The sequence below is a fragment of the Oncorhynchus clarkii genome, chromosome 32, assembly GCF_045791955.1.
Source record: "Oncorhynchus clarkii lewisi isolate Uvic-CL-2024 chromosome 32, UVic_Ocla_1.0, whole genome shotgun sequence".
Classification (NCBI taxonomy): Eukaryota; Metazoa; Chordata; class Actinopteri; order Salmoniformes; family Salmonidae; genus Oncorhynchus; species Oncorhynchus clarkii.
Genome location: NC_092178.1, coordinates 28,080,855 through 28,096,509, shown reverse-complemented (window position 1 = coordinate 28,096,509; position 15,655 = coordinate 28,080,855). Strand labels below are relative to the sequence as shown.

Below are 15,655 nucleotides of genomic sequence, written 5' to 3'. Positions count from 1 at the left end.
TATTATACCTTACGTTTTAAGATTTGGGATTGTTTGAGTAAGAAACTGACGGAAAGGGGGAAGGATGGAAATCTAGTCAGTGGCACAACTAAATGCATTCAACCGAAATCCTCTTCCGCATTTAACCCAACTCCTCTTAATCAGGTGTGTTGAGTTTAGTTTGGAGTGAATTTTATATTTGCAGGTAAGCTTTGTGCTTGTGTTGCTGAAAAGGTTAGCCTCTTAAATGGCATGTAAATGCCAAATTATTACTTTACACATCTACCCCTATAGACTTCACAGGAAAACAAATGTTTTTGTAGAAAACAAGTCATAAAATCCAGAAGTAAATCGTTCCATCCTTTATTAAACATAGCTTGCAAGAGATAAATATTACAAAGTTATTTCCTCCAAAATTAGCTTATTTTTTCAGTCAATGCATAATCGTTATTAATCAACTGGCAGTATTCAAACAGCATTAATATTTTTTATTTTAATTTTTCTTTGAAGACAGTTAAATATCAAGTATGTGCAAAAGGTCAGGATTTATATTTGAAATAAAAAACAAAGGATAAAATGAATTCTCTTTTCACCCATTCCCCAGATGTCCATTCAATTGATACAGATTGATAATGACTCCATGACATTTTTTCTCACAAATGTAATTTACAACATCAACATTATGCAATGTTTAAACTGAGGAATTGCAGTTCATTTTACATGTATAAAAGAAAAACTTCAGCATATTCACTTGAAAATGTAGAAAATTATTTGCAATGAATACACCCCCCCCCCTTCAAAAGTTCCCTGTATTTCCAACAATAACTAAAATGCCAAGTGTACATTAAAGGATACCAATAAAATAACATAATACATTTGTTTAGCCAGGAAATGTGATCAATCCTCCATAAGAATAACATCCCAATTAGTACACCCCATAACTACGACACTGTCTTGATGGGCAGCTTTATCTGCCTTAGAATGTTTTAGACATAACCCTATCCTTGAACTCACTTATATGGGAGTCAGTTTGAATATTGTCAGTTTGAAACTACATGATAATTCCCCCAAAACAAATGTTGACCAGAACAAAGGTGATAAGGGCAAGATTTATCTCATCTCCAACAGCAGTACATTACATTTTAAAAAGGTAAAAACATTCTTTTTTTTAAACTTTAATTCAATGTATATTTTCCAATGGAAAACATTAGCATATTTTCATATTCATATGGAAGAAAGAAAAGGAAATGTAATTTTTATATCTGTCATTTCAGACATGGTTAGCCCTGTAGTTCAATACAGAAATTGAAATCAACAAAACACAGAGAGCTGTTTCGGAGTGAGATCTGTTTCGGAGTGAGATCTGTGGATTTGATTACTCCTCTGGGGTAATACTGTCTGTCAGTGGTTTGATCATGCCACGTCCTCACAAATTAAGTCTGCATGGGTTCATCCAAAGTAAGAAATACACTGAACAGTGTTGAGTTTCTAATAGAACATACATACAAACATACGTGAACCTGACATTCTTCAAGCTCAAAGCCTGTGGAATGGATTCAAACTATCAGAACAATGATCACTTTTCCGGCAAACACTACAACATTATATATATATATATATATATATATATATATATATATATATATATATATATATATATATAAAAAAAAAAAACATACATTCAGGGATAAAATGTGTCTAAAAGAAAGAATAATAATAATAATCCCATACATTTTGCACATTTGTTACACAATAATACACAGTGATCACAAAACAAAATGACAACTTTCACTATATTCATGGCTTTTTGTTTGCTTTTCTACACAATATACCATTTATTTTTTTATCGAAGTGAGAAAAAAAAGCTTATGTACATTAAGTCATTATTAGTTCTGACATAGCAAATATCATGTAATTTTTATTTCAGTCAATAAAATGTTTGATTAAATTTGATTTTTTTCTTGAAAACGTAAAACATAACAAAACAAAAATACTTAATTGAGACATCAGAAATAGGACATTTAAAAACCCTAAAACAGTTGACATTTCAAAAAAAGATTGTGGTTGAAATTACAAAAGGTGTGTGGATGTGTCTATTAGTCTGCAAGAGAGAACAAGAGAGAAAGGAGCTTCAATATACAAGTCCAGCTTCATAGCAAAAGGATATAGAAAAATGAGACAGCCGAATCAAACATATGAGGGGATGGGAAAGAAAATGTACCCCGATATATAAAAAAAAAAGTCATGACATCCTATTCTAACCAACCACAAAAGAGGGAATTGATTGACAATTCTATAAGCAACAAAAACAAATCTCTTCTGAATGTATAAACTTCCATTCACATCTATATATTGCACCTGCCAATCAAACCAAAAGGTAGTTTCATAAATGACTTGGTGTGTGTTCAGTATAAATAACTTATGAGAACTAGGAAAGGGGACTTGAGATTTCATAGGCCACTGCATGAGTGCACTTCACTTGATACACAAAATCTGTATCTAGTGTGAAGAGCTTGCACCCAATTTAATGTAAACCTGTCATGGTCAGGCCTGCTAAACTGTGCACACCTAATGATTGTAGAGTGTTACCTATCATGAGATTGATCTAATCAGTTGATTGCTCCATTTCAAAGAATCCATCTTGATTGGTTCAGCTCCTCAAAGCTTCCACTCAAACAGTGTTTGTAATGCCATAATCTCTCAGCCAAACCTTACAGGTTGTCAGTGTGTAAGAGGATGACAAACCCCAAATTCCACAACTCTTTGAGGCCAGTGAACAATACAGGTGAGATATTTTTAAGTGCCAATATTATTGCAGTGTTGCCATGGATCTTTCCATGGTCCTTTGGCTTTACTTAAGTCTTTCTATGGCCATCAGGATGGTGATGTGCCCTAACCCCTGATTCTACAACCTACTTGACCAGATACTGACATAATACGCTGTTGAGCCATTGGCCTACAGATGCACATTTTCTATGTCATTCAACAGTTGACCTAAATTCCTGATACAGTGAGAGGTAAAATTGAAAATATGGTTAATAGCAGTTACAGCAGTAAATAATTCAACAATCCTTTAAACGCCTGAAATAAAGACTGAAACCTGTGACCTTGAACCTAGCACAAACTAAAAGTCCTGTCTGATCTTCCCAACACTAGCCATAAACCTCTCATAGCTTCTACATGTAAATACTTAGTTCCTATGCCAGCCAGACAAACCCCAAATGAATTGAAGATCCGCTTGGTCTACCTCTGAGAAATACTGCACATTGACTGAACACTGCTTTAAAATGTATTTTATGACCTGTAGCAAACTTGGCTTAGCGAGTCTACGGGACTACAAAACCAAACCGAAAAACAAACACAGAAAGTGCTGCTGGTGAAATGTACGTGGCAAGTGTTGACAGGCGTGTGAGACCGTGCTCATATGACCGACGTCCCAAAGTCACTGCCAGTGTTAACAAACTTGTTCAAATCATTGAAAAGAGTAAGAGGGTTAACCAATTGAAAGTCATCTGATAAAGTCCACATGAACACTTTGGACAATGGTCTCTCCCGACTCTCTTGTAGACAATCAGATGACATCCGCACCTTGGGGGACCTGTGAATTGTAACATTCTTATTCTCTTTTTCAAACGTTTTTTTTATTTCTTTATTTTATTCATAATAAGAAAAGTGCTCCTTGAGAATGAGGCATCTCGTGTGCATTGCCTGAACACGATGATTGATCCACGTCTCTCCCATTTTAAAGATAAATCCATATCAGTCTCCTTTCTCTCAAGCTTGTCATCGATACATAATCCATATAGATATTTGAATAGTTTCAATCTGTTCACAATTTTTTGATAATTATCGTCTCCTGGGGCAAGTACCTCTGAGATACGCAGCCTTTTCTAGAGACGCCGCAAAAAACGAAAAACGACAATCAAGAAACCCTACAACAACAAGAAGAAAACTAAAAACGTGCCACCGCCAGCTCGAGTCCTCACCATTTCCCTCACGGTACCACAAGGAAGTTGGGTTTAGAAAGGATTGAAGTCTCTGGACTTGAGGCATTGAGGGGCAATGAGGGATGTTGGGTGCAGCTTTCATGACCCCATTTTCAGGCCAGTGCCGAGCACCGAGATGGGACGATACGCCAGACTCCAAAATGGCTGCCACGCTCCTCCTCTCTGCAGGCCATGGCCTCAACTGGTGACACGGCATGTATTTTTTTTCTCTCCGCAAACACCGGTGTACTTTCCTGTGCTTATTTAATTGATTTGTTTATCTATATATCCACACTTTAGTGCGCACTTTGTGGATCCTGTCCTTGCTCCCATTAATACTGTGTCAAACAAAAATATGAATAGTGCTTCCTGGATATGATCCATTATCTTTGCTGGTCCACTCAAAGCAGGGCAGTCAGTCATTGGACCAGTGTCCAGGTGGATCCGGTTCATTCCGCATGATCTCTCTCTTACATAGCGGTATGCCCATCTCTTTTGATGCTTTAAAAATCTTAAATTAAAGAACCGCACATATGGAGTGTAGCAGGGGAGGAACTAAAATACAATTATATGTGAAAAGAAAAACAAAGATATCCTAAAGCAACCCTGCAACAGTACCCCCCACCTCCCCCCAAAATAAGTCAAAGTAAGGGTATGAATTGAAAGTGAGGCGCTCTACGTAGAATAACAATAGAAAAGCTTAATAAGTAACTGAAGCTGTAACAATAATAATAATAACAATAATAATAGTAACAACAGTAATAATAGTAGTACAAATTATTTGAGTCTTCGCATTAATTTTTGCTATAGTAAGAAAGTCGAGAAGATGCACTGACAGTTTGGTTGTCTTTTGTCTGGCTGATTGTGTCGTTTCTCAGGCTGATTGTGTCGTTTCTCATGGGTTAGTTTAGGTAGGCACACGGACAGGCACTGCATGCAATGGGGTGGGGGAGGTGGTCAAGTTTTTTTTGTGAGGGCATGGTGGCGGGGGGGGGGGGGTGTTGAAGGTGGCCCTTGGGGTGGGGATTGGGAGGGTGGGGACAAGGGGGGGGGGGGTTCATTTCTGTCCGTTGATGGACTGTGATATGGAGCGTGGCGGGATCATGTCCAACAGGTACTCCCTCTGGCGGTCCGCTAAGCTGGAGCCTTTGTTGGCCCCGACCCCTCCTTGGTTCAGGTAGGCAATGTTCAACCCTGGGAGAGAAGGAGGAAGCGAGAGAGAGAGAGAGAGAGAGAGAGAGAGATCAAGAATAATAGAGAAGGAGAGAAAGGACACCGAGAGAGTTCAAACAAGAGGTTGAGAGAATGAACAAGGAAAGGGAAGTTAAAAGGACAGGAAGAAATACAGAGGAAAAAGAGAGAGAGGAAGAAAGAGGAACACATTTAATAATAAAACATATTTAAAAATTAACAAAATGTTCCAGAGTCTGCTGTGTCTGTTGTCCACCAGGGATCGGGTAAATTCCAATTTAATTTGAAACGCCAATGTAATTAACAAAACGTTCCAGAGTCTGCTGTGTCTGTTTTGTCCACCAGGGATCGGGTAAATTCCAATTTAATTTGAATCGCCAATGTAAAACTTCAATTAATTTACGTTGAATTCAATTACAATTTTAACAATCTTCAAATTATGGAATTTGACTGTACACATTTTTTAATTCAATTGAAATTGTAAAACAAATATTTGGAATTGAATTTAATATATTTGTACATTTCACAGTTAATGCACTCAATACAAAAAAATGTACTGCAGGATTTGTTCACAAATGATTTCAACTTGGATTTCTATATGTCCAGTATAGCTAGGCTGTCTGAACAGTGACATGATCAGCCTGAGGGAATTTAATTGGAATTTGTGGAATTATTGTTTTTTGAATAACCTAACATTGGAATTGAGAGGGTTTGAATTCCCTCTGAATTCAAAGACTGACCTGGAATTTTAATTGAATAAAATCAAATTTTCAGAGAGAGGGAATTTAATTATATAGAATGTAAATTGTTTAATTAACCCCAACCCTGCTGTCCACCTGACCTGAGATTAGATGTTTGTTAGACAATCATAGGTATGACAATTTTTATTACAATAATACTTTTTTTTTTTATGTATGCTCTCTGTATGGCTATCTTTGCAAAAATGTGTAAAGCCCATCGTGTCTCACTCTTACTTTGAATGCTAACCATTTGGACAACACCTTCAAGTAAAATGCATTATAATGATTTTATAATACATTTTAAGACTTGTCATAAGCACATATTACCCCCATATTATCATAATTATCTCATCCTGATCGTGACTAAATTAAAAAGCCATTTGGGAATTTGCTACATAGAGAAACATAACTTATTATAATAACACATTATAACACATGCGTATTACATTTGAGTCATTTAGCAGACTCTCTTCTCCACAGAGACTTACAGAATTGAGTGCAAACATTTTTGTACTTTTTCATACTGGTCCCCCGTGGGAATCAAACCCACAACACTGACATTTGCAAGCACCAAGCCACACGGGACCAATTATATACAGACCATTCGGAAAGATTTCAGACTTTCTCCACATTTCTTTTAACGTTACAGTCTTATTTTAAAATGGATGGATTCAATAAAAACATTTCCTCATTAATCTACACACAATACACCTTAATGACAAAGCGAAATTCAGACCATTTGTTAGGAGACTCGAAGTTGAGCACAGGTGCATCCGGTTTCCATTGATGATCCTTGAGATGTTTCTACAACTTGGAGTCCATCTGTGGTAAATTCAATGCATTGGACATGATTTGGAAAAGCACACACCTGTCTATATAAGGTCCCACAGTTGACAGTGCATGTCAGAGCAAAAACCAAGCCATGAGGTTGAAGGAATTGTCCGTAGAGCTCAGAGACAGGATTGTGTCGAGGCGCAGATCTGAGGAAGAGTACCAAAACAGTTCTGCAGCATTGAAGGTCCCCAAGAAGACAGTGGCCTACATCATTCTAAAATATAAGAAGTTTAGAACCCCCAAGACTGTTCTTAGAGCTGGCCTCCCAGCCAAACTGAGCAATCGGGGGAGAAGGGCCTTGGTCAGTGTGATGACCAAGAACCCAGTGGCCCCTGACAAAGCTCCAGAGTTCCTCTGTGGTGATGAGATAACCTTGCAGAAGGACAACGGAAGCCACTCTTCCGTAAAAGGCACATGACAGCCCGCTTGGAGAACCTAAAGGACTCTCAGACCATAAGAAACAAGATTCTCTGGTCTGATGAAAACAAGATTGAACTCTTTGGCCTGAATACCAAGCGTCACATCTGGAGGAAACCTGGCACCACCCCTAAGGTAAAGCATGGTGGTGGCAGCATCATGCTGTAGGGATGTTTTTCAGCGGCAGGGACTCGGAGACTAGTCAGGATCGAGGGAATGATGAACGGAGCAAAGTACAGAAAAACTGCTCCAGAGTGTTCAGGACCTCAGTCGTGGCGAAGGTTCACCTTCCAACAGGACAACGACCCTAAGCACAGCCAAGACAATGCAGGAGTGGCTTCAGGACAAGTCTCGGAATGTCCTTGAGTGGTCCAGCCAGAGCCCGGACTTGAACCCGATCTATCTCCTCTGGAAAGACCTGAAAATAGCTGTGCAGCGACGCTCCCCATCCAACCTGACAGAGCTTAAGATGATCTGCAGAGAAGAACAGGAGAAACTCTCCAAAAAAGGTGTGCCAAGCTTGTAGCATTAAAATTCAAGAAGACTGGAGGCTGTAATCGATGCCAAAGATGCTTCAACAAAGTACAGAGTAAAGGGTCTGAATACTTATTTAAAATGTGATATTTTTTTGTTCAATGTAAATGAGCAAAAATGTCTAAAAACCTGTCATTATGGGGCATTGTGTGTAGATTGACAGACACATTTTTTAAATTAATTTTAGAATAAGGCTGTAATGTAACAAAACTTGGAAAAAGTCAAGGGGTCTGAATACTTTCCAAATGTATTGTATATACAGAAGGGACCAGACTTCTAACATGTAATGGCATTATATCTGCAGGCTTTTAGGCCTAAGTGAAGTGTTACCATAAGGGGTTCTCAAAAACCCACCGGGGATGTTGTAGATCTGGCGGCGGCCATCATGCTGGATCCGACTGCTGCCACCGCTGCCACTAGTTCCGCCACCACCACCTCCACAGCGCTGCTTCCCCGTCATCCCCAGCAGGCCGCTGGCCACGGAGAGCTGGGAGGCCTGGGCGAAGTTGGAGAGGACGCCCCTCGCCGAGCTGGAGAGACCCCGCTGCATGGAGGCCTGAGGCTGGGGAGCCTGAGGGAGCAGAGGGTGAGAAAATCAGTGACCTCCAGATATGTCGGTCCAACCAAAATGGTTTTGGTAACATAACGATTTAAAATATAATATGATATTGTGCCAAGAGTACAGTCTACAAACGCTGCAAGCTACAGACACACCCCAGATTTAAATGGGGCCTATAGATGGTTGATTGAAGCATATAGCTGGATCAACGCAACAGATTGGGGTGGGCCAAGGACTCATTTCAATATAAAAAAAAAATGGACAACTTTTGAGGTCTGACAACAACCAACAAATAAAGGTTTGTCACTAAGGTTTCTTAGTGTAGGCCCGTTACCTGACGCAGGGCGTGATGTCGGATCATGGTCTCAGCCTTGCCGACGTTGGGAACACTCGGAGCCGTGCTGGGGGAGAGGGCCGCCTGCTGCTGGAGCCTTTGCTCAATCTCCTGTTAAACATGCGGAGAGCGAGAGATAAGGGTTGAGACAATGAACAACAGATGGGAAGAAAATGTTGGGACAGGGAGAGAAACAGACAAGAAATTCAAGTACAAAAGGACAGCCGCACACACTACTGTAGAAAGATTTCAACAGTCAGAGCATGTCAGTGGTCAAGTGAAAAAAGTCAATTGGTCCACGCCGACAGCTCAGGGTACTAGAACATAATAAGGTCACACCCTCTGACAGCTGTCAAAAGAGGTCAGCCACAAAACGTACTTATCATTAAAACACATGTAGTTTGTAACATTCCTGCATACTAGTATATTTGACCTAACCCTGCTGTAAAGCCTGTTGTGTATCTCTTTAATCCATGCTTTATTAAACAGCTGACCTGCTCCTGCTGCAGGGCCTTGACGAATGCGTTCTTCAGCCTATTGGTGTGCTCCGCCTTCAGGGCCTTCTTCTGATTGGACGTCATGCACTGCTCGCAGAGGATACGCCCGCCTTTCTCCTGCTTCCAGTGTGGGGTGAAGTCGATCCTGCACTGGGCGCAGAAGAAGGGCTCCATGCGTGACAGCGCCCCCCGCAGCTTACCTGATGAAAGGCAGGAAAGAGGCAATTATTACAGGTTTTGGTTCTTAAATGAACTTTTGAGGGGGTTAGTTTAAAAAGTCACTGTCAAGGTTTTCCAGATTTCTATGAAATATTATCTATAATTAATTACAATATGAGCAAAATAGTTTCCTTCCAAATTTAATTAAGAATGGTGTGGGCGTATACCGGTCATTACAAATATGCATGCGAGTAGACCAGTGATTAACGAGCTCATCCTCAGGAGAAAAAACCCAAAACATTTTTAAACAGTCTATTTGAGATACAAGTTTGAGTTGGGGTTTAAGTGTTTTTTTCCCCCACCAATTTATGCTTTTGCCACAAATATGAGTATAGGATGAGTTAACATTATTTGGGAATAAATTAACAGAATATTAAAAGTTAGATTTTCACTGGACAGTTACTTTAAGCACATTGAGGCGCAGAATCAATAATCTTGATCATATAATGAGTAGTTATTTGGGATGCAGTGAGATTTGGAGCGGTGCCTGTGCAGTGGCTCACCCTGGCTGTCGATGACGCTCTGCACCACCTCCTCCAGGCCCACCATGTAGATGAACTCGCTGTTGGCCGCCGACGGCAGGAAGTGCAGGAGTGGGGCTGGTGGCTTGGGCGGCGGGATCTCCAGCAGGGTCTTCTCCAGCTGTTTGCGCAAGGCCAGCTTGGCTGCCGCCTGGCTGCTGGCCTGGTCCGCCAGGGAACTAACGCCGGAGCTGCCGCCGCCACCTGTGCCGCTCGACATGGTGGAAGGGCTAACAGCGCCCATCCCGCCGCTGCCCATCCCCACACCGGCCACGCCACCAGCCGCCGCCTGCATGTGGGCCAAGTTCATGTAGATTGCAGAGGAGCCCGAACGCTGGGACGCCGTCACCTGCTGGCTAGTGGCCTGTGGTGCGTTCAACACACAGGGGAAAAGACCGTGAGACAAGTTGAAGTGATTGCTATTATTCACACAGAATGGTCCTCTGGGTGGTCTTCATGACTTTTACACATTCTCAATGAATGTAGTGGTACAAGGAATATGGTGGAAACTTCCTCCAGCCATGCTTGCACTGATCCAATGCTTTTAAATGCAGGAGGTGGAGTGACTGAGTGGATACTAATGGGTGAAGAATACAGAGTCGAAATGCAACCGGAGTTCGCTGAAACGTAGAGAGCACCATACCTGCTGGTAGCTGACGTTGCTCATGCTGCCCGTGCTAGAGCGGCTCATGCCAGACTTGGAGGGCATTCTCTGGCCCTGCAGATGGGACGGGTTGGGGGCGATGACCCTCTGGGACATCATCATCGGGGGCAGGGAGGCGTTGGCCCCCGACCTGATGACTGTGTGACCCTGTGGAGAGAGGAAAGGAAAGGTTAGAGGAAATTAAGAGAAGGAATGTCCAACAGGGATGGAGGAAGAGGGACAGAAAAAGGTGAGAAAGTGATAGAGAGAAGAGATGGTTAATAAAATGGGGAGAACCATGACAGGGTAACAATTAAATGTGGATACGTTTGAATTAATTCCACAAATTAATTGACCAGGAATCCACATTTGCTACACTGAGTGTGCCATTGAAATACAGGGAGCCAGTCAGCCACCAACATAATGGGTATATGTTGTACCGTTTGTTGTCACTAGAGGGCAATAGATAGTTACGTGGCCTTATCACAGTTCAGACAGTCAATGAACTGCTTACATAAACAGCTGACCTGACCAACCCAGTCCAATTCAAGGGATCATGGCTCAAAGCACTGTCTTCCATATATAGATGTAAGATATCACCCTAACCAGGAACCATATGCTTTTCAAAACACAAACATGATCCAAAGAGTAGTGAAATAGTTTTGCCGAAGCATGTACACAGAAATTAGCATACAGTATTGATCCTACAGCGATGGTATGTAATGCATTACAAGACGTTCCAACTGAAGGAGCAATAATGCTTTTGGAGCTGTGGATAGCAGGTTTGACTCAGACCAGGGGTGCAGGTTGTGTTCCAGTCAGGCTACTGCCAAAATCACTGCAATAAACAAAGACACACGCACACACACACACACCTGTGCAGTGCGGAGGTTCTGGGGCTCCGGGGTGTGCATGCCAGGGCGCACCGGCAGCTTTCCCATCCCCTGTGAACTGTGGATGGGGGACGGCTGCACCGAAGAGGGGCTATTCTGGACCACAGGTACCTGGATTGGTTGGAATAGAATAGCTTGAATTTAAAAACAACAATAAAATACAATAGAGAACAATATAAAGATGATAAATCAATTGCTGCAATATATTATAAGTTATGATACAACATATAAATATTAAGGTCAGGTCTGGCAGAAGAATGTGGCACACACACCCTCTTTCAAACAGAGACACAAACCACACACAATAACGTCACTGATACCCTATAACAGATCTATGCTATGTTTACTCCTGCTCTGACATTGAGATGTTTAGTCTGTGTATCAGCACAGTTTCACTATTACCTCAAATAGGGGCCTTGGGTAACACTGCTACCTGCGGGGCCGTTCACATTTACACCGAGAGTAGAGGTTGTACTAGTATCAGGCTGTTTAGGTGGCTATACACTCAAGCAAGAGTGGCATTAGCCTGTATTTTGTGAGATACAGTCGCCATTAGAATATTTGACGCCCTTTTTGATTTGTTACCTGTTGATTATCCAACGTAAAGTGACGTAGTTGGCTAAGGAATTCAAACACCAGTATATTGTCACATACTAGGGTGCTGGGTCTCATTTGACATTTTCTATAACGATATATCAATCTACTTTCTGAATTGAAAATGAAATATGGAATCGGTGTCAATGCTGATACTAACCTTCTGCACAACGTTCTCCTTCTGGATCTGGCTCTGCCGAAGCTTCTTGAGCAGCACCAGACGGGCCTCCTCCAGACGCAGCTCTTCCCTCAGAGCCTTGATCATCTGCTGTCGCTCGTCGCCATTCTTCCCCTAGAACACATATGGTACACACTCACTTGTTTATGCATAAGACAGTGAAGGGCTGACAGGACTGACAGGAAAGGTTGGAGGAGTGTGACTATGTGGGCAGTGGGTCAGATTTGAACCCACACAGACTCTGGGGTCAGTGGCTCTAACCGCTAGACCACACAGGCTAAGTGGTGACAACGTACCTTGAAGATCTCCAGGTTGGCCTGGTGCAGCCTCTCTCCGGGGTGGGGCGTTCCTCTGGGACTGGAAGCCTCGTTGTCCGACAGGATGATCACGTCCGGGGACGGAGTGTGTCGCTCGCGGTCCACGTCGCTGGAGGTGGGAAAGAGCACGATCAGCGACCAATGATGACTAACAGAGGATGAATGGTGTACTCTGTTTAGCATTACATAGAGCTAGCTACACAATACTAAACAGGTTACAACAATATGCATTGTACATGTATAAGGTGTTTTGGTTTGTAAAAATCGGCCTTACGTGCCAACTAAATACACTTCCAAAGTCTACATCTTCTGAACAACTAATTTCAATCTGCAATTACCCACAAATCACCTGTCCTACGTCCATTTTAATCATGCTTCTTACCCTCTTCTGGCGCTGAAGTCCACTGGTTCGTCCACCATGTTCTCCTTGCCATTCTTGCTGGGGCCTCCGTGGCCCCCCAGCCTCCCGTTCATCTTCTCCTCATAGGCCGCCGCCGCGCCTGCCAGCATACTTTGGTGGTGGTGGTGGTGGTGGCGGCTCCCCCCCGGCCCCCCTTTGCTGCCGTCCAGGGATCCGGCAGCCACCGCTGCCGCCCCTTCCAACGCGGCCAGGTCCTTGCGCTTGAGCAAGGCTAGCATCTTGAGGCGCTCCATAGCCTCGTGGCCCTCCATCTTGAGGCGCTTGGCCAGGGCCTCTTCACGCTCCTCGGACGTCTCCAGGCCCCGCTTGAGCAGGTTCAGCCTCAGCGCCTCCTCAGACATCCGCTCCATCCTGAAAACTAAGGAAGGGAGGGAGGAACATGATGTTCAATTCAATGCAATTTAAATCAATTCAACCAGATATTTTAAAGCATTTCACAGATACTTATGAACCATGGTTGAGAGTGAGCCTATGTGAAGATAACACATCAAAACGAACAGTCTCACCCTGCAGCTATGTATTTTATAGTGAAAATAGAGGCTTAGTTGTTCTTTCTGTGTGCGTGCGTGCGTGTAAAATTGAGAGTGTGGGATTGCTAGTTTCCTGACCGCCCACTGATTAACTACTCAATCAGGCAACTCCCTGACAGCATCGAATTAACTAATTACACAAGCATTACATTTAGATGATACCAGTCATATTCACTGCTTGATAGCACTAATATTCACCCCTTAAAGTCAACATGTTTGATTCTTTCAAAGGAGGGATTTATTTTATTTTATATATATCTGAAAGCCTACAGAGTTCTCATCCTCTTCGGTGAATCTGTGAGTCTGAAAGTGAACTCTTTCACCTTGAGTGAATGGGGGTATTCTTATTTCACAACATCACGAGATGACATCAGGTGCATTGACCTGTGACTTAAGTGACAATTACGTTAATAAGTGGATGACGGTTATTCATGTCGTCATATTAAAACAAGTTCCTATTCACCAAATTAATGCATGAGAAGGAACACACAAATAAAACAAAAGTGTGTTAAACATTGATCTGGCATTTTAAAGTAACCTACATTGTTGTTCAAGACTTTATGGCAGGGATCATCAACTAGATTCAGCCGCGGGCTGATTTTTAATTGAGGGGATGGTCATGGGGTCAGAAAATAATTACAAATCATTTGTAGACTGCAAATTGGCCGCAAGAAGCCAAACAGATAGAATATTTGACTAAAACATAATTTCCAACCTTGCTTAGATTTGTATAAGATCACATCTCTCTTTATTATGAGTGGGAATATTTTGGGGCAGATTCCCAAAATTAAAATCACATGGAGCAGATTTGCTGGTGTTTTTAAGAGTCTTTTAGGTCCAACAATAACAAATAAAATGTTTTTGCTCAGAAAACTTGGGGGCCCAAATAAAATCACCCTTGAGCCAAATTCAGCCCACGGGCTGCTAGTTGGGGAACCCTGCTTTAGGGGATGCTTGATGAATTCCATTGTGTGGGGTTTAGGCCAGTAACCGAAAGGTTGCTGGATCAAATTCACGAGCTGACATGGTAAAAATCTGTCGTTCTGCCCCTGAGCAAAGCAGTTAGACGTGGATGTCGATTAAGGCACCTCGCTGATTCAAAGGGGTTGGGATAAATGCGGAAGACATATTTCAGTTCTAGGCATTCAGTTGTACAACTGACTAGGTATCCCCCTTTCCCTACTATGTGGATCACACCAGTGAGGAAGACTTTGGTTGGGTGGCAACCAATGACCTCTCACAAACACGGCTTTGTCATGTGACTGATTGCTATAAGTAGGCTGACTGAGCATTTGGTCCAATCAAAAGCCTGCGTCAGGAATGCAAGCTGGAAGTGCAAAAAGCCTCAAAACACAGACACAGTAATTGCACGTTCACTGAATAAGGCAACAATATCAGATTTTACGTTTTGCACATTCATCTTTAAAAATCACGCGAAAGGAGCCCTAGGTCTGTACCGTTACAGTACAGCCGTACAATCTAGATTCCAAAGAAAGGTCCTATAATATCCACATAGGAAGAAACATTTATCAGAGGCCAGTTTCAATCCAGATCATACTAGATAGTGGATGTTCAATGTGGGGTGGAGAACATATGAGCATGACGTCATACGCGTTCAAGTGCCCCTGAGTTAAATTGTGTGCACACATACAGAGTCTGCTCGGGTTTGACCATGTCACGTACAAGTGATCTAAATGATCATGTGTGTGCGCGTGCTAGTCACACTAGGTTACGCTTGCCTGGGTGGGCTATGGGAAGGCCCGAGGACAGACGCACTAGACAGTGTGCGTCGGCTTTTGTCTGCTGACAACTCCCTATCCGCCCAATACATTTGTATTCCAGTCAGCATAGACAGCAAGCCTGAGATGAAGTGCATTACTATCAGGTGTTGCACTGCACAGTGCTCTGACGTCTGCATTGGTTCCTAGAAATCTTGCTCTGCATAGAGAGGACTTTCTGGAGGTAAAAAAAAAGAACAATAAGCACACAATTCAGAAATGAACTTACAAAAACCTCTCCGCTGTCTGCAAGTAGACAAAACACAAGATTGACGTTAAAAAGCAGCAAAAGACATGCAGAAAATAAACACCTGCAGATCAAAAGCACAAGATGTTGGTGACACCCTGCGGAGTACATTTAAATCTATGGATGTATGGCTGGCTAAGTTAGAAATCTTCAGGTATTTCCCGGATTTTCTACAACAACAAAAAAAAATCTAGGTTTTCCCTGGCAGCATATCTGTATGGATTTCCATTGCAGATAGACAGC

The 15,655-nt window shown here is 42.2% G+C and overlaps 1 protein-coding gene across 3 annotated transcripts in view; it reads right to left on the bottom strand.

The window, feature by feature from the left end:
• Positions 1 to 3,614: 3,614 nt before the first annotated feature.
• Positions 3,615 to 15,655, bottom strand: part of LOC139391857 (transcriptional repressor p66-beta-like) — a 45,043-nt gene continuing 33,002 nt past the window's right edge. Inside the window, exons 2-12 of one of the 3 annotated variants that reach the window (XM_071139454.1) lie at positions 15,395 to 15,411; positions 12,819 to 13,215; positions 12,416 to 12,545; positions 12,102 to 12,233; positions 11,330 to 11,458; positions 10,455 to 10,622; positions 9,794 to 10,175; positions 9,069 to 9,271; positions 8,575 to 8,685; positions 8,012 to 8,252; positions 3,615 to 5,159 (exon numbers count right to left, since the gene is read on the bottom strand). In XM_071139454.1, the coding sequence (XP_070995555.1) occupies positions 5,023 to 5,159; positions 8,012 to 8,252; positions 8,575 to 8,685; positions 9,069 to 9,271; positions 9,794 to 10,175; positions 10,455 to 10,622; positions 11,330 to 11,458; positions 12,102 to 12,233; positions 12,416 to 12,545; positions 12,819 to 13,207 (2,022 nt within the window). In that variant the 5' untranslated portion in view covers positions 13,208 to 13,215; positions 15,395 to 15,411 and the 3' untranslated portion in view covers positions 3,615 to 5,022. The remainder of the gene's footprint in view (positions 5,160 to 8,011; positions 8,253 to 8,574; positions 8,686 to 9,068; positions 9,272 to 9,793; positions 10,176 to 10,454; positions 10,623 to 11,329; positions 11,459 to 12,101; positions 12,234 to 12,415; positions 12,546 to 12,818; positions 13,216 to 15,394; positions 15,412 to 15,655) is intronic. The other 2 variants (XM_071139453.1, XM_071139455.1) reach the window with 2 other exon arrangements.